Raw genomic sequence first — 24,574 nt, 5'->3', positions numbered from 1 at the left:
CGCCTAGCGGAACTTGTCCTCACTCTCAATAATTTCTCCTTTGGCTCCTCCCGCTTCCTTCAAACGAAAGGTGTAGCCATGGGCACTCGCATAGGTCCCAGCTATGCCTGCCCGCACGTTGGCTATGTGAAACAGACATGTTCCAAGCCTACACTGGTGACCATCCTTCACTTTTCCTATGCTACATCGATGACTGCATTGGTGCTGCTTCATCCACTTTGCCTCCAACTTCCACCCTGTCCTCAAATTTACCTGGTCCTTTTCCGACCTCACCTTTCTCAATCTCCCTGTCTCTATCTCTGAAGACATACCTATTATAATCCCACGAACTCTTAACAGCTACTTCTTCCCACCCTGTTACTTGTAAAAATGGCATCCCCTTCTCTCAATTCCTCCATCTCTGCCGCATCTGCTCTCAGGATGAGGGTTTTCATTCTAGAACAAAGGAGATATTCTCTTCTTTCAAAGAAAGGGGCTTCCCTTCCTCCACCATCAACACTGCCCTCAACTGCATCTCATCACTGTCGTGATGAGGCCACACTTGGGTTTGAGGAACAACACCTTGTATTCTGTTTTGTTAGCCTCCAACCTGATGGCATGAACGTTTATTTCTTGAACTTCCAGTAATGCCCCCCAACCCCTCTTCACCATTTCCCATCCCCCTTTCCCTTTCTCACCTTACCCTCTTGCCTGCCCATCACCTTTCTCTGATGCTCTTTCCTTTTCTTTCTTCCATGGCCTTCTGTCTCTTTCAGCAATTTACTTCCCAGCTCTTTACTTCATTCCAACCCCTTCAGGCTTCTCCCATCACCTTGTGTTTCTCTTTCCCCTCCCCGTCCTTTTAAATCTACTCTTCAGCATTTTTTATCCAGTCCTGCTGAAGGTTTCGGCCCAAAAGGTCAACTGTACTCTTTTCCTAGATATTGTCTGGCCCACCAAGTTCCTCCACCATTTTGTGTGTGTTGCTGGGATTTCCAGCATCTGCAGGTATTCTCTTGTTTGAGATGGAATACAATGAAGCCTGAAGACACACTCAGCTTTTGAGGAACAGCTTCTTCCCCTCCGCCATCAGATTTCTTAATGGTCCATGAACACTGTCTCACTGCTTTTTACTCTCTTTTTGCACTACTTATTTTTTATTTATATTTCTCATTGTAGCTCAAATATTTTGATGTATGGCACTGTACTGCTGCTGGAAAACAACATATTTCACAATATGTAAGCATTTCTTTGTAATTCTTATTCTGATTTTGGAGCCCTTGTTTCCACTCTGAATCACCCCACTCTCATTAATTTTCAGTACATGGATGATACTGGAATGTAGGAGGTGGACTTTCCATGGAGCATAGGAGGTTGTGATGTGACCTTTATAAAATCATGAAGGGTATAGATAAGATAGATGATTAGTCTTTTTTCCAGGGTAGAGATGCATAAAACTTAAGAGGTCAGAAGTTTTGTGTGGAAAACCTATTAGGAAAGGTTTAAAGTGTACTTGAGAGTTAAGTTTTTCACATGACTGTGGTGGATATATGGAAGTGATGAAGGTGGATTGAATTCCAACATTAAAAAAATTACTTGGACAGGTGCGTAGATAAGAAAGATTTAAAGAGATGCAGACAAGTAGGGCTAGCTCAGTTAGGAAACTTGGTTGGCATTGTTGAGCTGAGCCGAAGGGCCTGGTCAGTGACATTTGTTTGCACACATGGGGAGATTGAACTCCAAGTCATTCACTCTTTCAGTTAAGGATGTGAGAAGTTGAGCCTTGACCTTGTATGAAGTAACTGGAACACAAATGTCTCCCACCAACCTGCTCCTCTTTTTCAGTCTGACTCCCTTTCCCACCCCTGGCAGTGAGTGCCCATGACTCGACCTGGCAAGCATGGGTTACCTGGGAACCATTTCTAAAACACTGATTAGAAAATTCAGCTGGAAGACAGCAACCAAATTATGAACAACACAGTGCCACTGAAAGATGTGAGAATGTCCAGATCGTCATATCCTGGTTTAGTGATCTTGTTATTGTGATCTGATGGATTCTGTTTATTGATCTATACACAGAATGTTGGCAGGTTACACTGGGTATTTAACAAACTCAGAGCTATGTAGTATGCCAAATAATCATAATTATTGTACAGTTTCAGTGGCTGACCATTTTCATAGCCTCAAAAGAAAACTGCTGTGCTCAAATAGCTTGTTATTTCTCCATTGCAGTCAGAAGGCAGAAACCATGGCAGCAGTGTTGACACAATGTATGAAGTGGTGTCACTGCAGAAACAATCTGAGAGGGGTAGAACTGCATCTGCAACTGGCTTCATGCTATATCTTGGGAGACAAACCAGTGTGACCCTTTCACCCCAGGATGATGAGGAAGAAAAAGGTACGTAAATACATACTTTTTGTTCTTAAGTAGAGCTGTGAGTCTACTTGTGAAAAATAGAAGATTGGAAATAAAGACCACCCAAACCTTTAATACTGAATGAAAAGAATTTAATTTTGATGTTATTGTTATTTTAAGACTTTATCCTTCTACGCCTTGCCTACTAAATGCCCATTAAACATAGTATTTTCATCTGATTCCCACCTCGTGTAGCAACACATTCAAGATATCAATCATTCTCTGTGTGGGAAAACAACCACTCTTCAGACTTTCTTTAAAACTCTCCCTTTTGAACATATGCCTTCTTGTTTCTGATGCCTTTACTATAGAGAAAGATATTCTGACTGGGTACCGTATTTGTACCTCTTATAATCTTCTGTACTAGTATCAGGTCTTCACTCAACCTCCATTGCTCAAAGGAAAACAAGTTCAGAGTACCCAGTCTGTCTCTTTAGCCAAAGTCCTCCAATCCAGCCATCATGGTGAATCTCCCAACACAATAATATCCTTCATATAGAACTGTTTGTTTAATTTCTCTGGGCCTGTAGTTGCTGGAGTTTAGACGAATGAAAGACTATCTCATTGAAACCTACCAAATATTGAAAGGCTTAAATGGAGCGGACTTGCAGAAGATATTTCCAATAGTGGCAGAGTCCAGGATGAGAGTGCACAGCCTCAAGGGCATCCCTCTAGACAGAGATAAGGTGGAATTTCTTTGACCAGAGGATGGAGAATTTGTGAAGTTAATTGCCACAAATGGCTGTGTAGGTCAAGTTATATTGGATATATTTAAAATAGAAGATCATAGGTTCTTAATAAAGTGTTAAGGGTTATAGGGAGAAGAGAAGAAAATGGGGTTGAGAGGGAAAATAAATCAGCCATGACTGAATGGCAAAGTAAACTGGTTGAACCGAATGGCTTAATTCTGCTTCTGTGTTTTGTGGTCATAAAGCTGATTATTGGTTGATTATCACAGTGTTTGTGAGAGATTGCTGTAGAAATTGGCTGCTGCATTTCTCATACTACAACACTGAACACATATCAAATATGATGTAATAGAGTAACAGAAAATGTTCAAAGCAATTTTATTATTGAAGTACATATATGTCATTAATGAATGAGATTCATTTTCCCATGGGCATATTCAATAAATCAATAGAATAATAACCATAACAAAATCAATGAAATGTCACACAAACTTGGGTTCGGCCAGTGTACAAACAAGATCAAGCTGCAAATAAAAAGAGAAAGAAATAATAATAAATAAATAAGCATTAAATATTGAGAACCTGAGGTGAAGAGTCTGTGAGAGTGAATCCGTAGGGTTTGGGAACATTTCAATGAAGGGGCAAGTTGAGTTGAAGGGGTTGAGTGAAGTTATCCCCTTTGGTTCAAGAGCCTGATGGTTGAGGGGTAATAACTGTTCCTGAACCTGATGGTGTGAGTCCTAAGGCTGCTGTACCACCTTTTTGATGGCAGCAGTGAGAAGAGAGCAGCCGTGTCTGGGTTTGCGAACGATGGCCTAAAAACACAATGAAAATTTTAAAAACCTCTGTTTTCAGTCTGAAATGTTGACCCTTTCCACAGGTGCTACCTGACTTGAAATTTCTAATGATTCTGTTTTTCTTTCAAAATTTTGTTCATTTCTTGAAGTACTACCTACTGCTATGCTCCGATTTCTCCTTTTAATGAATTGTTAATATATTTTAATTGAGGGAGAATGTTCAGTTAGTCTCCGCTTTATATTTTACATCATAATGTTTTCTGTCAATAACTGGAACATGTATTTGTAGTCAGTAACTTTTCCCTTTTTACCAGAATTCAAAGACTTCAATATTCTTTTACTAACCTTTTGTTTAGTCCCTAGATGCACTGCCTCTTTAGATATACTTACTTTAATTGCTTTTATACCTGGAGTTGAACTACTTTTCCTGTACATATTCAATGCAAATAATTAGTGACTTATTAAAATATTTTTCCTTCCATGCCTTTATATCTTTAAATGAAAATCTGATAAGAGTCCCAGATGTTACCTGTTTCTCTTTCCATTGCTGCCTGGCCAGTGTTTTCAGCATTTTCCATGTCGTTTCTAGTTTACTTTGGGTCCTGGTGTGGGGTTTGGACTTGAAGCATTGATAATTCCGTTCTCTTTCACATTTGCTGCTCACCCTGCTGAGTTCCTCCAGCAGATTGTTGCTCCAGGTTCCAGCATCTGCAGTCTTGGCCTCTGCAGTTATTATTTTGTTCTTGTTTGAGTGACCCTCTATTTAAATTTCCACAAGATGTGGTGTGAATTTGTTACTGAATGATTGAAGAGTAAAATTGGTCAAAAATATTTCAATACCATTATCTCCAATGCAGCAATTGCTTGGTGTACATCATTAGGTAACTAACACAACAGGATTGAAGCACAGAATTGAGCTATCTATACTAGTTCTGAATGATTAGTTAGCTGAGTGAAGTTAGTTTGCAATGTACATTGGACAGTATCATTAATATATCATGTGGTTAGACTTTGAAGTATGATGTACATATGATGTACATTCACTAATTGTGACACAGCTATAACTAGAAAATTGTCCTTTTTCATTCCACCCATGCTGCAATTATTCAGTGCCATGTTGAATTATTATTAAGTTGTTCCCTGTCAACAGATGTAACTTGTCATTCAATGACAGAATCATACAACCCAGAAACAGGCCCTTTGGCTCATCATGTCCAAAAACATGTCTGTAAGAATCCCATTGATCTATACTTGGTCTTTGCAAATGCAATTCAAATGACTTTCCCTGCCTCCATTCCCTCAGGAAGTGTTTTTGAGGTGTAAACCACCTCTGGGTGAAAAGGTAAATAGGTTTATTGTTGTCACATGTATGGAGGAATAGTGAAAATCTTTGCTTTGCATGCCATCTACAGCGATCATTTCATCACATCAGTGCATTGAGGTAGTACAAGAGGAAAGCAATAACAGAATGCAGAATGAAGTATTACAGTACAGAGAAACTACAGTGCAGGCAGACAAGAAATGCATTGGCCAAAATGAAGTAGATTGTAAGGACAAGAGTCCATTTTACCATACTAGGTGACCATTCAAAAGTATTATAACAGTGGGGTGGAACTATTGAACTTCCATGTTAAGATGGGCTCTTGACCTCACAATTGCCTCATCTGATTCTCTCTTAAACCCTGGATAGATCTGTTCTCTCTAGATACACAATGGGGAAAACTTTCTCTTCTCTTTACTCTTGTAATTTTGTATACCTCTCTTAGACCCAACCTCCCACCACCCTCTTCCACTCCCAAGGAAAACAAATCCAGTCTATCCAGTCTCATTATTGAAAATAAATCATATTCTTCTTACAGTGTGTAGAACTACACATGTATCTCCAGCTCGTGGCCTAATTATTATTGTATAAAGGTGTACCATAACCTTCCTCCTCTTATATTCTGTCTGCTGGCTAATGAACAGAAGTATCCTGTGCCACCTTCATATTATCTACCTGTTCTACCTTTGCTCATACTTGTTTCTCAATGGTTTAACAGAATTTTTGCCCAGGTCAGTGTAAGTTATTTAGTATAAATCTTCCTCCTGTGATGTTCAGCTTGATCATCGGTTTTTAAACCCCATAACCTCTTTTACGATAATAAATCCCAGACACCCCCTAGTTTGCCCAAAATTATCAACATAGACAAAATGAAACTGAAAGCTTTACCTGAAGTTTTCTTAAGTTAATGCTACCAAGTGATGTAGAACCAGGAGAGCAGGTTTACCTGCTCAATGATAAAACACTTTCTGCTCCTATCCTTCCTCTACCTGAAAAAATCAGGTTGGTAGAAGAGGGAAGAAGTACTGTCATCTAACAAAGGACAGTAACAATGGCACAGAAAAATATTTGCATCAAAGCTGTAGCAACTCGTGTTCAATTAATTCGTGTAATTAGTTTTGCTACAATAAGTGTATGGGACATTGGAAAAAATGTTGAATTTCCCCATGGGGATGAATAAAGTATCTATCTATCTATCTATCAATCCTACTGCTTTGTGGAATTTGATTTATCTTCATATGACTGTGTGGGTTTCCTCCAACTTTTCTGGTTTCAGAATTGTATGGCACAGAATCAGCTCTTTGGCATACCATGTCCACACCCACACAATGCAGGCTACTGTGTCTTGGCAATCAAAGTGCTCTGGCTTCCTCTCATATCCCAAGGATGCGGAAGTTGTGGGTTAGTTAGCTGCCTATAAATCACCCCTAATGTATGGTTGTGGTAGAATATGGGGGCGGGCGCGTTTGGCTGGGAGTGTGGTGGTGATTGGAATGTGGGGAGGAAAGATTGCAGGAGAAATCACTGAGGAACAGGATTGTTCTGTGAACTAGAATTGACGTCAAGTTAAAATAGCTTTCTATGCTTAAGAAAATTGTGAAATGTATTAATTAAAGTAATGTTCAAGGGTCAAATAGTCTTGCACACTAATAACTGGAATGAGACCACTGGATCTATCACTTAGAAACCTTAGCAAAAGAAATTGCATGAAACTTCCAACCTGTTGTTTGGGCAACATGTAGTGCAGCAGGTAGTGCTGCTGCCTGGCATCTCTAGCAACACTGGTTCACTCCTAACCTCCAGTGCTGTCTGTGCGAAGTTTGTACGTTGTCCCTGCGGCTGCCCCAGCTTCCCTGATTTCCTCTCTTATTCAAAGAGTTGGTAAACAAATTGTGTATTGCCCTTAATGGAGGTGGGTGGTTGAGTCTGGGGAGGATGGGCAGGCAGAAGAGAATAGGTCATAGGGAAATGTGAGGGAATTGGGTTGATCAGATTCTTAAGAATCTGTATGGACTCGATAGGTTAAACAGCCCATCCTGTTTTATAAGAAAATGGGAAATAGTTTTTAGCTGCATTCTCAAACAGGAGAAAATTTTAATTTAATATATAGTATTCACCTCCTGCCAATGGGCTACCTGTTTTTATGGATGTAAAGGCATGGGAGAGGGTAGAGGAAGTGAAATGGTTTATTGTCACGTGTACTGAAATACAGTTAAAACAGTTTGTATGCCATACATGTAGAAAAAAAGAGAAACAAAATGCAAAATATAGTGTTGCAGTAAGAGAGAAAGCACAGTGCCAGTAAACAATACGCAAAGGCCGTGATGAACTAAATTGGCAGATCAAAAGTTATCCAGTCTGATAACAGCAGGTCTGGAGATCAGTTGTTCTTAGTAAATGGAAGATTACTTGGCCTCTAAGAGAACATTGTTAGTAATTCTGATGCTTAGAATTTGTCCCTTCCCCTTGAAGAAATGTGTGGCGCAGCAAGCAGTGATGGTATGAGCAATCCTGATTTGTAACCACACACCTCTTCTTTTTCCCAAGTCTCTGACTGAATGGGGGGAAGAAGAGAATCTTTCAAATGTTTAATTTAAGTGATGCATCCACCTTTCTAGAGAGATGCATTAGAGGTTTGATGACCCAATTTTCTTGTGAGGTTTGTTAGAAACTAAACTCTGAAGCTGAATGGCGCCATTTTGAACCAATGCTTAATTTAACTTGCTGTCACTAGTACTCCCTAGACCCAAGAAACCTTGTAGCTGAAGGACAGCTAGGGGAGCATATCCATGCTGTAGTTTTATTGCACCTTTGAAGGAGCAGAGCGAACAAGCCCCTTAAAATCATTTGTAAATGGCCTCATATCTCAAATGATGTCTTTCAGCAACACAACATGCCTCTCTCCTCCAATTCCTCACAGAACGTCACAGCCATTTTGTCCCTTACTGTGCCCATGCCTCTACATAGCAATTTATCAGACTGATGGTGGTGGAAAACAGAATTAAAAATCACCCAGAATGTTGTCTCCAGTGAGCAGGAAATAAGTGGAAGTAAAAAAATTAAGGAAATGGAAAAGAGAAATAGAAATAGGTGTGAAAAAAGGATTACTAATGATGGTACGATGACATTGCAGATAGGAACTACAGATAAATGTGTATTGAATAGTTCTGCATCATTAATCAGGCATATTTAATCAGAGGGAAGCTGGCTGATAATATTTCATAGGAAATTAAAATTTGATAGCTTTGAATATTCTGTATGAATGAAATTGGGCCAAAGCATTGCAGCAAGATGTTGATTTGGCAGTTGAAATTAAAGCTGCTTGGAAGCGTGGGGTTAATTAAAACAGTTTGTTTCATGATTTCATTGAGTTTCTATGTCACTCCTGAATTGGTTAAAAAATGGTAAATGGTTTCTTATTAATTATTGGATTTAGACACAAACACGTCACTTATACATTTTCTGACAATGTAAGAAGCATAGGCAAACATATTGCCCTTTATTTGGGGAAAGAAGAATCTGCTTTTCAGACCTAGTTAGATATGGAGCTCATGCAATTGCTGCATTGGTATTCTCAAGAGAACGAGTTAATCATGGGCTCCCTGATTCGCATGTAGCCATGAATTGTCTGCCAAAAACGCACTCTCAGTTGTTCATTATCCAAATGCAGAATATTACAGATGCTAGAATTAAAAAAAAATGTAATGACATGTCAGAAGCAGGGTTCTTGCTCAGTTTGGTGACCTTGCATTGGAAGAAGTTAGAGAAGAAAACAGATAAAGCAAACAATGAGATGAGACAGGTGGGAAGTGAATAACAAAGGTAGAAGGCAGGAGATATTATGTGACAGAAGTGATGGCAGTGTCAGGTGAAATTAAGCAGCTGCAGCAGCTCACAGAAAAGGGGCTGTGGCTCAGAATCAGGTTTATTATCACTAGCATGTGTTGTGTAATTTGTTGACTTAGCAGCAGCAGTTCAATGCAATACATAATATAGAAGAAAAAAATAATAATGATAATAAATAAGTAAATCAATTACAGTATACTTATATTGAATAGATTAAAAGTAATATGTATTAAAAAGAGTGGTAGTGTTCAAGGGTTCACTGCCCATTTAGAAATTGGATGGCAGAGGCGAAGAAGCTGTCCTGAATCACTGAGTGTGTGCCTTCAGGCTTCTGTACCTCCTACCTGATGGTAGCAGTGAGAAAAGGGCATGCCCTGGGTGCTGGAGGTCCTTAGTAAAGGACGCTGCCTTTCTGAAACACAGCTCCTTGATGATATCCTGGGTACTTTGTAGGCTAGTACCCAAGATGAAGCCAACTAAATTTATAACCCTCTGCAGCTTCTTCCAGTCCTGTACAGTAGGCCCCCCCCCCCCATACCAGATAGTGATGAGCCTGTCAGAATGCTCTCCACGATACATCTGTAGCTGTATGCTGAATTGGCTGCTGTTCGATCTAGTAGACTATAACATACTCAGTCAAAAGCTGGGCTGTTGTTCTTACAAATGTGAGCAGAGGTCAAAGAGGCATAGAATACCACAGAACAGAAACAGTCCCTTTGGCCCATCTAGTCATGCCAAAATATTATTCTGACCTGTACCCAGACGATAACCCTCCATACCCCTCCTATCCAAATTTCTCTAAAGTGTTAAGTTGAACCCCCATCCACCACTTCTGCTGGCAGCTCATTTCACACACTCTTCACCTGCTGAGTGAAGAGGTTCAAAGTAAAATTTATTATCAAAGTACATGTATATTACCATGTACAATCCTGAGGTTTATTTTCTCGCAGATGTACGTAATAAATCCAATATCCATAATAGAATCAATGAAAGACCTCACCAGCAGGTTGAACAGTTAGTGTGCAAAAGACAACAAAGTGTGCAAATATAAAAGAAATGATAATTAAAAAATAAACAATAAATATTGAAAGCATGAGATGAAGAGTCCTTGAAAATGAGTCCATAGGATGTGGGACAGTTCAGTGATGGGGCAAAATAAATTGAGTGAAGTTATTCCCTCTGGTTCAATAGCCTGATAGTTGAGGAGTAATAAGTGTTCCTGAACCAGTGGTGTGAGTCCTGAGGCTCTTGTACCTTCTTCCTGATTGCAGCAGCGAGAAGAGAAGATGACCTGGGTAGTGGGGGGTCCCTGATGGTTGATTCTATTTTTTATGCAACACTTTCATGTAAATGTCTTCAATGCCAGGGAGGGCTTTATCCATGATGTCCTGGGCTGTATCCACTACTTTTTGTAGGATTTTCTGTTCAAGAGCGTTGGTGTTTCCATACAAGGCTGTGTATACTTTCCACCATGCATCTGTAGAAACTTGTCAGAGTTTTAGATGTCATGCAGAATCTTCACAAACTCCTAAGGAAGTAGAGGCACTGACATGCTTTCTTCATAATTGCACTTACATGCTGGGCCCAGGACAGGTCATCTGAAGTGATAACACAGGAATTTAAAGTTGCTGACCTCTGATCCCACAGTGAAGACTGGCTCATGGACCTCTGGTTTCCTCCTCCTGAAGTCAATAATCAGCTCTTTAGTCTTACAGACATTGAGTGAGAAGTTGTTGTTCTGGTCAGATTTTCACTCTCCCTCTTATATTCTGATTCGTCACCATCTTTAATTCAACTTATGACAGTAGTGTCATCAGCAAACTTGAATATGGCCTTGGTGCTGTGCTTAGTCTCATTGTCATAAGTACAAAGCGAGTAGAGGTTTGTGGTGTATCTGTGCTGATGGAGATTGTGGAGGAGATTTTGTTGCTAATCTGAAATGATTGAGGTCTAAAAGTGAGGAAATCGAGGATCCAATTGCACAAGATGGTATTAAAGCCAAGGTCTTGAAGTTTATTGATTTGTTCTGAAGGGGTGATAGTATTGAATGTCATGTTGTAGTTGATAAAGAGCAAGCTGATGTATGCATCTTTGCTGTCCAGATGTTCTTGGGTTCAGTAGAGAGCCATTTAAGTGGCATCTGCTTTGGACCTGTTGTGCTGGTAAGCAAACTGGAGCAGATCCAAGTTTCTTCTCAGGCAAGAGTTAATATAGTTCATCACCACCCCCTCAAAGCACTTCATCTGTATGGATGTAAGTGCTATTAGATGATAATCATTGAGTTAGGTTACCACATTCTTCTTAGGCACCAGTATAATTGAAGCCTGTTTAAAGCAGGTGGGTACCTCAGTCTTCCGAAGCGAGAGGTACAAGATCTCAGAGGACACTCCAGCCAGTGGATCAGTACAGATCTTTAGTACTTTGCCAGGTACCCTACCTGGGCTGGGTGTTTTCTGTGGGTTCACCCACAGGATACTGTCATTTTGGCCTCAGAGATTGAAATCACAGGATCGTTGGGGGCTGTAGGAATTTGTGATGGTTCCTCTATGTTTTTACGATCAAAGTGAACATTGAAGGAATTGAGCTCATCTGGATGCGAAGCCCTGTTGTCACCTATTTTTGATCAAACCTATTTGTTTGATATTACTTTATAAGCAGTGATAGCATTCAAGCCTGTCTGGAATTGTCACTTTGCCCATGAGATGGCTTTCTGGAGGCCATATCTCTTATAGCTTTCTTGGTTGCCAAACTTGAATGCCTCTGATCTGGCCTTCAGCAGATTGTGGATCTTATGGTTCATCCAGGGCTTCTAGTTGGGGAAGACTGAATGATTTTGTGGGGACATGCTCATCTATGACTGTTCCCCCTCGTGTTCCCCTTAAACATTTCACCTTTCACCCTTAACCCATGACATCTGGTTCTAGTCTCACCCAACCTCTGTGGAAAAAGCCTGCTTTCATTTACCCTATCTATACCCCACCTAATTTTGAATACCTCGTTCTCCTAAGCTCCAGGAAATAAAATTTTAACCTATTCAACCTTTCCCTATAACTCAAGTCCTGGCAACATGCTTATAAATTTTCTCTGCACTCTTTCAATCTTTTGATATCTTTCTTGTCGGTAAGTAATTGGAGCTGCACACAATACTCCAGATTAAGCATCACCAATGCTTTATATAACTTCAACATAACATCCTGACTCCAGTAGTTAGTACTTTGATTTAGGAAGGTTAATGTACCTAAAGCTTTCTTTATTACCCTATCTCCTGTGAGTGCCACTGAGGACGCCACTTTCAAGGAATTACGGATTGTATTCCCAGAACCCTCTGTTCTTCCGCATTCCTCAGTGCCCTACTTTTCACTGTGTAAGTCCCACTCTGATTTGTCATCCCAAATTGCAACTTGTCTGCATTAAATTTCACGTGGTCTTTGTTAAACTCTTGTCTTTACACCTTCATAACAGTAAAGGTCTGAAAAATAATTCCCTGGTGACTAGTCACACAATTAAATTGAAGAGGGTACTGAATTGGGACTGAGGTAAACAGATGATAGAGTGCATTTCTTTTCTAAGGAAGCAAATTGAAGAGTTAATGTTCCTTCAACACACAAAATGCTGGTGGAACGCAGCAGGCCAGGCAGCATTTATAGGGGGAGGTACAGTTGACGTTTTGGGCTGAGACCCTTTGTCAGGACTAACTGAAAGAAAAGATAGTAAGAGATATGAAAGTGGGAGGGGGAGGAGGAAATCTGAAATGATAGGAGAAGATAGGAGGGGGAGGGATAAAGCTAAGAGCTGGAAAGTTGATTGGCAAAAGGGATACACAGCTGGAGAAGGGAAAGGATCATGGGATGGGAGACCGAGGGAGAAAGAAAGGGGGAGGGGAGCACCAGAGGTAGATGGAGAACAGGCAAGGAGTGATTGTGAGAGGGGCAGAGAGAGAAAAGGGGAGGAATAAATAAATAAGCGATGGGGTAAGAAGGGGAGGAGGGGGATTAACGGAAGTTAGAGGTCAGTGTTCATGCCATCAGGTTGGAGGCTACCCAGCCGGTATATAAGGTGTTGTTCCTCCAACCTGAGTGTGGCTTCATCTTGACAGTAGAGGAGGCCATGGATAAACATATCAGAATGGGAATAGGACGTGGAATTAAAATGCGTGGGCACTGGGAGGTCCTGCTTTCTCTGGCGGACAGAGTGTAGGTGTTCAGCGAAACAGTCTCCCTGTCTGCGTCGGGTCTCACCAATATATAGAAGGCTGTACTGGGCGCAGTATATCACACCAGCTAACTCACAGGTGAAGTGTTGCCTCACCTGGAAGGACTGTCTGGGGCCCTGAATGGTGGTGAGGGAGAAAGTGTAAGGGCAGGTGTAGCACTTGTTCTGCTTACAAGGATAAGTGCCAGAAGAGATGGGGGGGGACGAATGGACAAGGGAGTCGCGTACGGAGCGATCCCTGCAGAAAGCAGAAAGGTGGGGGTGAGGGAAAGATGTGCTTTGTAGTGGGATCCCGTTGGAGGGGGTGGAAGTTCAGAGAATTTTACGTTGGACCCGGAGACTGGTGGAGTGGTAGGTGAGGACAAGGGGAACCCTAACCTGAGTGGGGTGAGAGCAGATGTGCGTGAAATGGGAGAGATGTGTTTGAGAGCAGAGTTGATGGTGGAGGAAGGGAAGCCCCTTTCTTTAAGAAAGGAAGACATCTGCTTCGTCCTGGAATGAAAAGCCTCATCCTGAGAGTAGATGCGGTAGAGACGGAGAAATTGCGAGAAATGGATGGCATTTTTGCAAGACACAGGGTGGAAAGAGGAATAGACCAGGTAGCTGTGAGAGTCCGTAGGCTTATAGTAGATATCAGTAGATAAGCCATCTCCAGAGATGGAGACAGAAAGATCAAGAAAGGGGAGGGAGGTGTCAGAAATGGACCAGGTAAATTTGAGGGCAGGGTGAAAGTTGGAGGCAAAGTTAATGAAGTCAACGAGCTCAGCATGCATGCAGGAGGCAGCGCCAATACAGTTGTCGATGTAGTGAAGGAAAAGTGGGGGACGTATACCACTATAGGCGTGGAACATGGACTGTTCCACAAAGCGAACAAAAAGGCAGGCATAGCTGGGACCCATACTGGTCCCCATGGGTACACCTTTGGTTTGGAAGAAGTGGGAGGAGCCAAAAGAGAAATTATTTGAGTAAGGACTAATTCCGCTAGACGGAGGAGAGAGGTGGTAGAGGGGAACTGGTTAGGTCTGGACTCCAAAAAGAAGCGGAGAGCTTTGAGACCTTGCTGGTGGAGGATGGAGGTGTATAGAGACTCGACATCCATGATGAAAATAAGGCAGTGAGGGCCGGGGAACTTAAAATCATTGAAAAAATGCAAAGCGTGAGAATTGTCATGAACATAGGTGGGAAGGGATTGAACAAGGGAGGATAAAAGTGTCGAGGTATGCAGAAATGAGTTTGGTGGGTCAGGAGCAAGCTGAGACAATGGGTCTACCTGGACAGGCAGGTTTATGGATCTTGGGTAGGAGGTATAAACGGGAAGTGCAGTGTGTGGAAACTATGAGGTTGGTGGCAGTGGATGGGAGATCCCCAGAGCTGATAAGGTTGGTGATAGTGTGAGAGACAGTGGCCTGGTGCTCCTTAGTGGGGTCATGATCGAGGGGTAAATAAGAGAAGGTATTAGCGAGTTGTTGCTGTGCCTCGGCAAGGTAGAGGTCAGTACGCCAGACTACAACAGCCCCCCCCCCCCCCATCAGCAGGTTTTATAGTAAGGTTGGAATTGGTGCGGAGGGAGTGAAGAGCAGAGCATTCGGAAGGAGTGAGGTTGGAATTGGAACAAGGTGTGGTGATGTTGATGTCCCATCAGCAGTTAGCAATAAAGGGATCCAGAGCAGGCAGAAGACCAGAGCGGGGTGTCCATGAAGAGGAGGAGGGTTGAAGATGGGAGAAAGGGTCATCGGTAGGGGTGGGAGAGTCCTTGCTGAAGAAGTAGGCTCGATGATGGAGCCGGTGGAAGAAGAGTTCAGCGTCATGGCGTAAGCGGAACTTGCTGAGGTGTGGGCGAAGGGGGACAAAGGTAAGGCCCTTACTGAGGACAGAGCACTCTGCCTCAGAGAGTTGAAGGTCGGAGGGGATGGTAAAGACCCGGCACGGATGAGAGCTGGGATCCGAGGGGGGGAGGGAGGCTGGTAGTTCCATGAAGAGGAGGAGCGTTGAAGACAGGAGAAGGGGTCATCGTAGGGGTTTCGCTGAACACCTACGCTCGGTCCGCCAGAGAAAGCAGGATCTCCCAGTGGCCACACATTTTAATTCCACGTCCCATTCCCATTCTGATATGTCTATCCATGGCCTCCTCTACTGTCAAGATGAAGCCACACTCAGATTGGAGGAACAACACCTGAGATTCCGTCTGGGTAGCCTCCAACCTGATGGCATGAACACTGATTTCTCTTAACTTCCATTAATGTCCCTCCTCCCCTTCTTACCCCATCCCTTATCTATCTATCTATCTATTTCCTTTTTTTCTCTCTCTGCCCCTCTCGCAATCACTCCTTGCCTGTTCTTCATCTCCCTCTGGTGCTCCCCTCCCCCTTTCTTTCTCCCTAGGTCTCCCGTCCCATGATCCTTTCCTTTCCTCAGCTATGTATCCCTTTTGCCAATCAACTTTCCAGCTCTTAGCTTTATCCTCCCCCTCCTGTCTTCTATCATTTCAGATTTCCCCCTCCCTCTCCCAGTTTCATATCTCTTACTACCTTTTCTTTCAATTAGTCCTGACGAAGGGTCTTGGCCCGAAACGTCAACTGTACTTCTTCCTATAGATGCTGCCTGGCTTGCTGCATTCCACCAGTATTTTGTGTGTGTTGCTTGAATTTCCAGCACCTGCGGATTTCCTTGTGTTTGAGTTAATGTTTCTTGTTTATTTTGTTACGTATCCCCGTAACTGGGTCACTTACCAGCAAAGATAGAGAGGTCCACTGAAGTCTGATGGTACTATTTTTTAAACGTTTTATTTTTAAAGGGGGCACAAAAGTAAGGTTAATACAAACATTCAGATAATATACGTCGTCAGTACTCAATCTAAAGCGTGGGTATAGTAGTAATCAACAGTAAGGAGTAGCTCTATCGTTGGTCTAGGGGTTAAACTATTGTCCGATGGAAATATAAAAGTCTCGCCAGTTCATGAAGGCTTTTTGCCGTTTGAGGGACCGCTGGGTGTTCACGGGTTGGAGAGAGAAAATAAACTTGCCAGCCTTCTGGACTCACAGCATGGAATCGGGAACGGGAGTTCCCCGTTGTCAGTTCGGAATCCTTTTCGGGGTTATTAGCCACTCGATTCCCTAGCTAGGGGATCCAAATCACACGTGGCTCCCGAGCAGTTTCCCGTTCTCACAAGAACGATGAGCGATGGTCTCCGTCTGGTGCGTCGCTGGAGTACCGCCTCCTGCAGTCTCCTTTTTATCATGGCTGGCAGATTTGTAAATGTCAATCAAGGTAGGGTGATACAATCCCCACACCACATTGCCTGAGGGTGTCCATGTCCCTGATAGCTGGCACGTACTATAGAGTTGCAATTCACACAGGTGCCTCTAAGAACAATGGTCAAATTGTCTCTCATTTCCTGGGTCCAAGACCCGAATTAATAGCGATCTTGCGATTCTCTGGAAGGAGGGGCCTAGTCCCGCACCCTTCGGCCCCTCAGAGCTGTGGTACATTCATAACACCCCCTTTCTTCAGAGCGTTTTCACCAGTGGTGGAAACGAAGTGATACAGAGTCTTACTGGATTTTTGGAATCTAACACAGTACACAAGCTTTTCATTTCACTACAGAGCTACTCAGTTATACATTTAATTCAGCATCTAGATAAACAATCTGCTAGCACATTATCACTCCCCTTAAGGTGCTGTATCTTAATATCGAATTCTTGCAGCATCAGACTCCAGCTTAATAACCTCCTGTTTTTATTTTTCATATTGGCCAGGAATACCAACGGGTTGTGATCGGTATAGACCACTAAGGGTTTTTGCGCTGGACAAATGTACACTTCAAAATGTTGTATCGCCAACACTAGGGCCAACAATTCCTTTTCCACGGTAGAGTAATTCCTCTGGTGTACATTGAACTTCCGAGAGAAATATGCTACCGGGTGCTCCACTCCATCCCCGGCTTGCTGTAAGAGGACTGCTCCTGCAGCCTCATCACTGGCGTCCGTCGCCAAGGAGAAAGGGGCTAACAAATTGGGTGCTTTTAACACAGGGTGTGGCACAATATGGCTTTTAACCTTTCAAAGGCATCCTGACAAGAATGACCCCACTCAAATTTTTCCTCCTTCTGTAGGAGTTTTGTAAGGGGGAGCGCAATGTCCGCGAAATTTTTACAGAATTTCTGATAGTATCCCACCATGCCCAAAAATCTCCTCAGGGCCCTTTTATTGTAGGGTACAGGGACCTCGGAAATAGCCCGGACCTTCGCCTGCACTGGGGCCAACTGCCCTTCTCCCACCACATACTCCAAATAGGTGATCGTGGCATGACCAAATTCACTCTTTGCGAGGTTTACTGTAAGGTGGGCTGCCGACATTTGGGTAAACAGATTTTCTACAGCCTCCAGGTGCTCCCCCCAGGTGTCATTCCAAACCACCACATCGTCAAGATAAGCCTTGGTGTGGGTTAACCCCTTTATCACAGCGTTTATCATCCGCTGAAATGTCCCTGGTGCATTTTTCATCCCGAACGGCATAACGTTGTACTCGTACAACCCGGACGGAGTGACAAAGGCTGAAATCTCTCGAGCCCTGTCTGTTGACGGAACGCACCAGTACCCCTTTAACAAGTCAATTTTTGTGATGTACCTCGCCTTCCCCACTTGATCAATGCAATCATCCACCCGGGGGATAGGGTAAGCATCTGTCTGGGTGACCGCGTTGACCTTCCGGTAATCGGTACAGAATCTTATGGTACCGTCCGGTTTTGGGACAACCACGCAAGGAGAAGCCCACACGGAAGAGGATTCACGGATTATCCCAGCAGCTAGCATATGTTCAATCTCCTTTTCTATTAGCTGGCTCTTTTCAGAATTCATCCAGTACATTGTAGGTTGGGTTGAGGTAACTATCACATCATGTTTCGTCCCACTACACCTTCGGGGAACATCTGGACATAAGTCTGCATGCCGGTTAATGAGCTGTATTACCTGCTCCCGCTGTTCAGGCTTTAAGTGGCTAACTTTCTCCGCAAGGCTTGCCAATACGATAGAGTTCTCCAATCTGGTGGGGACTATACCTATCTTTTCAAACCGTTCTGGTCCCTCCTTACCATCCCCCTCTACCTCATTGGCTTTCATGGCTGCCCCGACCACCGCGGGGGTGGTTTCATGGTACCTTTTCATCATGTTCACGTGAACTAACTGGGTCGGCTTTCGCCGGTCGGGGGTTTCGATCACGTAATTCAGCGAGTCTATTTTCTTACGCACTGTATATGGTCCTTGAAACCTCACCTGCAGGGGGTGGGTAACTACCGGGAATAGGACCAAGACCTGGTTGCCTATGTGAAACTCTCGTGCTCTCGCTTTCGGGTTATACCACTGACTCATTTTTTCCTGAGAGTCTTTAAGGTTTTCTTTTGCCAAGGCGCATACTTTATGCAGCCTTTTCCGGAATTTCAGAACATAGTCGATCACACTGACTTGGACGGTCGGGCTAGACCACTTTTCTTTCAGTAGGGTTAGAGGTCCCCTGGGCCTGTGACGGAAAACGAGCTCAAACGGACTAAACCCCAGGGAGCACTGGACTGTATCCCTTACGGCAAATAACAAAAGGGGTAAAGCCTCATCCCAGTCTCGAACGTTCTCCTGACAATAAGCTTTAAGCATGGTCTTTAGGGTAGCGTGGAACCTTTCCAACGCTCCTTGGGACTCCGGGTGATACGCAGAGGCCAGAATCTGTTTTACCCCTAACTGGGTCATCATCTGCCAAAATGCGCTAGACGTGAATGTACTTCCCTGGTCCGATTGTATCTCCTTAGGCAGCCCCACTGTGGTAAAGAATTTAATAAGGGCCTTCACCACCGCAGAGGTCCTAATATTACCCAGAGGCACGGCCTCTGGAAATCGTGTAGCGGCACACATCAGGGTCATGATATACTGCCGCCCACTCGCAGTTTTAGGTAAGGGTTAAAAAAATCCACAATGATTCGGGAGAAAGGCTCCTCGCATGCGGGGATGGGTTGGAGGGGTGCCTTAGGGATAACTTGGTTCGGCTTACCCACCACTTGGCATGTATGACACCTTTTACAATACTCAGTACCGTAATATCTTTTCTCAGGTTTGGCCAATAGAACTCTCTCTGAACCCGATTCACTGTCTTCGTTATTCCCAAATGCCCACCTAAAGGTCCCTTATGGGCTAAGTTCAAAATTTCGTCCTGATATACTTTCGGAACTACTATCTGATGTACCACCGCCCAGTCCTCATCGACCGGTACCGCGGGGGGCCTCCATTTCCTCATCAACACCTCCTCCTTCAGGTAGTAACCCTCGGGTTCTGTCTCAATCTCGGTCTCAGAAAGAACCGACTCCCTCAAGGCTGTCAGCTCCTCGTCATCTCCCTGTTCCCGTACAAACTCTCTTCTCCCTAAGGGCAGGCCTACCTCCCCCCCTTTTCTCTCTCCTCCCTCCCTACTCTCCGGTTTACCTTCCTCTGACCCTCGCTGGTACAGAGTCGGTAGAAACATCTCGGCCAAATCAAAACTGGCTAAATTTAAACTGCTCTCATTCTCAGCTGCCTTTTTCGACATGCTGCGAGAGACCGCGCATGCGGGATAGACCTTAGGATCTGAGGGAGTGGCCTCAACCCTCGCAGGCTGGGTTGTCAGCTTCACGGCTGCACCCATCTTCCCACCCGCTAGGTCGTTACCCAGAAGGACGTCCACACCTTCCCCCGGCAACTCCAGCAGGACCCCCAATTCCACTGGTCCCGACACCAACTCGCAATCTAGAAGGACCCTATGCAAAGGCACCACTTCGGTCCGTTTTCCTATGCCTCTCAGGGCTACCTCTCCGTCTGAGGTCTGAATTTCAACACGTTACCGCTAATTAATGATAGCTCCGCCCCCGTGTCTCTCCAAATCCTTACGGGAATTGGTGGGTCCCCCTCCCTCAAAGACACGGTTCCTTCAGAACTAAACGTCTCCCGCCCCTCCTGTATTCCATCTACCTGGGGCCCTCTCATCGATTTTCTGATCGACGCAATACAGCCTATAGGGATAGCTGCTTTCCCTTTTTCTGGCTCCTTCCTCGGAGCGGGGCATTTTGATGCAATATGTTCCACCTTCCCTCAATTAAAACAGGTCAAACCAGGAAATCTTCAGGTTTCCGGCCTGCTATCCTCACTTTTCCTGCTAGCTCCCGGCGGAGTTTCTCCCTTAGCTGGCGGGCTTTCCCTACCGTTCTGACGGTCTCTCGGGTAACCTTTTGGCGAGGAAAACTTTATCCTGTGGGTTAGGGCATATTCATCTGCAAACCTAGCAATTTCTGAGATGGACTTATTCGCCTTCTCATTCAAATACATCCGGATCTCCTCCGGAACACACCCTTTTAATTCCTCAATCAGAAATAACTCCCTGATACGCCCATAATCCCCGTCCACCTGTTCCGCGGTGCACCAACGGTCCAAGAGCACACCCTTCTCATGGGCTAGCTCAGTATACGTTTGATTCCACCCTTTCCGTAAATTTCTGAACCTTTGTCTATAAGCTTCAGGTACTAGCTCGTAACTCCGGAGAATGGCCTCCTTTACTTTGGCATAATTCTCCGCTTCCCCTTCCTCAACGGACAATGCCACATATGCTCGTTGTGCCTTCCCTTTTAACACACTTTGTAACAACGCCACCCACTGCTCTTTGGGCCACTTCTGATTTACTGCCACCTTTTCAAAAAGCAAGAAATAACTATCAACATCCGACTCTTCGAATGGAGGTACTACCCTCAACTCCCGACTAACATTAAACCTCTCCTCTCGATCTAACCCTAGATCTCTTCGCTCTTTCTTTAACTTCTCCATCTCCAAGTCATGTTCCCTCTGTTTCTGTTTCTCCTCATACTCTCTTTGCTTTTCAGCTCGTTCCTTCTCTTTCTCGGCTCGTTCCTTCTCGTTCTCGGCTCGTTCCTTCTCATCTCGGCTCGTTCCTTCTCTTTCTCGGCTCGTTCCTTCTCGTTCTTGGCTCATTCCTTCTCATCTCGGCTCGTTCCTTCTCTTTCTCGGCTCGTTCCTTCTCTTTCTTGGCTACTTCTAGCTCTTTTAGCTGAATTTCATGCTGTCTTTGCTTTTCAGCTTGGTCCTGCTCTTTTTTCACCTCTAACCCCTTTAGTTGGAGCTCCTGGTCCCGTTTCACCTCTAACTCCTTTATGTGGAACACCTGCTCCCTTTGTTTGTCGGTCCTTTCTTTCTCTCTCTCAGCTGCTTCCAGCTGCTTTATTTTAAATTCATGATCCAACCTTAATTTCTCCAACTCTAGCTGATCCATCCCACTCGCTGGTACTTTTTCAGGGATATTTTCCAATACCTCAGCTTCGAACACATTCTTCCCAATGTAATACTGAGTTTTTCATGGACGACCTCACTTCTGTGAGGTCCAATCCCTTCGCCAAATTTAACAAGTCTGATTTGGTGGCCGCCTCTAGCGCCTCCACAGTCGGGTTTTTCATAAATTCACCCACGTCCATCTTTGCTGGTTTCCCCTCTGGCTACCTGCGCAACCAGATCCAAGTTTGGACTTACAAGCCCGATTCACTGGCCTCCCAATTTTTGGTGTCAAATCCCGAGACGAGAATCCCAAGTTGTTACGTATCCCCGTAACTGGGTCACTTACCAGCAAAGGTAGAGAGGTCCGCTGAAGTCTGATGGTACTATTTTTTAAACGTTTTATTTTTAAAGGGGGCATAAAAGTAAGGTTAATACAAACATTCAGATAATATACGTCGTCAGTACTCAATCTAAAGCGTGGGTATAGTAGTAATCAACAGTAAGGAGTAGCTCTATCGTTGGTCTAGGGGTTAAACTATTGTCCGATGGAAATATAAAAGTCTCGCCAGTTCATGAAGGCTTTTTGCCGTTTGAGGGACCGCTGGGTGTTCACGGGTTGGAGAGAGAAAATAAACTTGCCAGCCTTCTGGACTCACAGCGTGGAATCAGGAACAGGAGTTCCCCGTTGTCAGTTCGGAATCCTTTTCGGGGTTATTAGCCACTCGATTCCCTAGCTAGGGGATCCAAATCACACGTGGCTCCCGAGCAGCTTCCCGTTCTTATGAGAACGATGAGCGATGGTCTCCGTCTGGTGCGTCGCTGGAGTACCGCCTCCTGCAGTCTCCTTTTTATCATGGCTGGCAGATTTGTAAATGTCAATCAAGGTAGGGTGATACAATCCCCACACCACATTGCCCGAGGGTGTCCATGTCCCTGATAGCTGGCACGTACTATAGAGTTGCAATTCACACAGGTGCTTCTAAGAACAATGGTCAAATCCGTTGCATTGTCTCTCATTTCCTGGGTCCAAGACCCGAATTAATAGCGATCTTGCGATTCTCCGGAAGGAGGGGGCTGGTCCCGCACCCTTCGGCCCCTCAGAGCTGTGGTACATTCATAACAATTTTCATCATCTTAGTCCACCTCTTCGCAAAGCACCCTCTCCATTTTTCATTGTAGGATTAGCAATGAAAGGAAAAAGTCCATCTGTTTTACTTCCTGAAATTGTATTTGCAGGATGTTACTGTGAAATGCCCAGGGGTTTGGGTACATAGCCCAGATGCTTGTCATTGGGCCTCATTTGAGTATGAAGGATCTTGTGCAGAACCAAGCAAAGAAGCTGACTTGACATTTCAGTTTGCAGAAAGAAAAGTGATGCATATTTCAAATGCATTCATGTAATTGCAGCTGTTTTGTAGACTGTTTTCAGTATTTGCGAAACTAGCCCAATAGCTGTGCATTTGTTTCATCTAGGGTTAAATTGGAGGTAGCCAGTATAACTTCACTTGGAATAAATGGACAGGCAGTGAAAATCTTGTCAAGTTTCTGCACTAAGAATAGAACTTAAGATAACAGGAGCAGTTACTTGTGGAGTTTAGTGACTGAATTAAGAAGTGAGTGGAGCCTGTCGGGATTTTCTGTGGAGCCTGTGATCATTTGGGTTATTAGGCAATTGGTTAAGGCCAATAAAAAGAAGTTAGATTTAAATAGAGCAGCTATTGTGTGAGTGGGACAGAGTTTGAGTGGGGAACTGAGGCTTTAGTGAGAAGAAACAGAGGCTAGGCTGAAGTTTCTGTAAAAATTTCCCTTCCTTTATTAGTACTTGGCCGGAGTAGTGAATTTGGATCCCAGGTCAATGAGGTGCTCTCACAGTCTCCCTGATTGCTACATCTATGAGGTGTATCTGGGTGCAGCTCCTTACAGACTATTTTATTGAACTGGAGTTGGATGATTTTCAGTTCATTCGTGAGAATGAGGAGTTTTTAGATAGGACCTACGAGGAAATTGGCACACCTAAATTGCAGAAGACGGGCAGCTGAGTGGCTGTCAGGAGAGGGAAAGGGGACAAGCAGACAGTGCTGTGTACCCCTTTGGCCGTGCCCCTCAATGCAAGTATACCACTTTGGATATTGTTGGGAAGGGGTGACCTATCAGGGGAAAGCTGCAACAGCCAGGTCTCTAGCACTTGAGTCAGGCTCTGTGGTTCTGAAGGGAAGGAAGGAAAAGAGGGAAGTGGTTGTGATAGGGGATTCATAGTTAGGGGAGCAGACAGATTCTGTAGGCGTGAAAGAGATTCCCAGATGGTATGTTGCCTCCCAGGTGCCAATATCAGGGCTAGGGATGTCTCAGATCAGGCCCACAACATACTTAAGGAGGAGGGTGAGCAGCCAGAAGTTGTGGTTCATATTGGTCCCAACAACATTGGTTACAAAAAATATAAGGACTTGAAGACAGACGATAGGGAAATTGGTAGAAATCAGAAAATCAGAGACCTCAGTAATCTCTGAATTGCTGACTATGCAATGTGCCAGTGAGGGTAAGAATAGGATTATTTGGCGGTTGAATGCGTGACTGAAGATTTGGTGCAGGGGGCACAGATTCAGAGCTTTGGGTCATTGTGATCTCCATGGTAGCGTAGCGGTTAGTGCAATCTTATAGCTCGGGGCATCAGAGTTCAAAGTTCATTTCTGATGTCATTGGTAAGAAGTTTACACATCCACTTTGTGAATGCATGAATTTCCTCCAGATGCTTTGGTATCCTCCCACGGTCTAAATCTATACCGGTTAGTAGGTTATTTGGTCATTGTAAATTGTCCCATGATTTAGCTGGGATTAAATCAGTAGGCTGCTGGTAGCATAGCTCAAAGGGCTGGGAGGGCCTATTCTGGGCTGTATCTCTAAATAAACATATTTAGAGGATGTAAAGGTAGACATGAATAAGTCATAATTGCAGTCATTTTGGGTGGGTTGAAGTGTGTCTATTTTAAAGCGAGAAGTATCAGGAACAAGTCTTAGCATTCA

At 43.9% G+C, this 24,574-nt stretch overlaps 1 protein-coding gene across 4 annotated transcripts in view; it reads left to right on the top strand.

The window, feature by feature from the left end:
* rabgap1l (RAB GTPase activating protein 1-like) overlaps window positions 1-24,574 on the top strand; it is a 587,017-nt gene that overhangs the window by 136,689 nt on the left and 425,754 nt on the right. For all 4 annotated transcript variants that reach the window (XM_073063719.1, XM_073063720.1, XM_073063721.1 and 1 more), the window contains exon 11: window positions 2,212-2,377. In XM_073063719.1, coding sequence (XP_072919820.1) covers window positions 2,212-2,377 — 166 coding nt within the window. The remainder of the gene's footprint in view (window positions 1-2,211; window positions 2,378-24,574) is intronic.

This window comes from Hemitrygon akajei, chromosome 12 (genome assembly GCF_048418815.1).
Source record: "Hemitrygon akajei chromosome 12, sHemAka1.3, whole genome shotgun sequence".
NCBI lineage: Eukaryota > Metazoa > Chordata > Chondrichthyes > Myliobatiformes > Dasyatidae > Hemitrygon > Hemitrygon akajei.
Note: the sequence above shows the minus strand (reverse complement) of the source record. Positions and strands in the feature narration are given on the sequence as shown.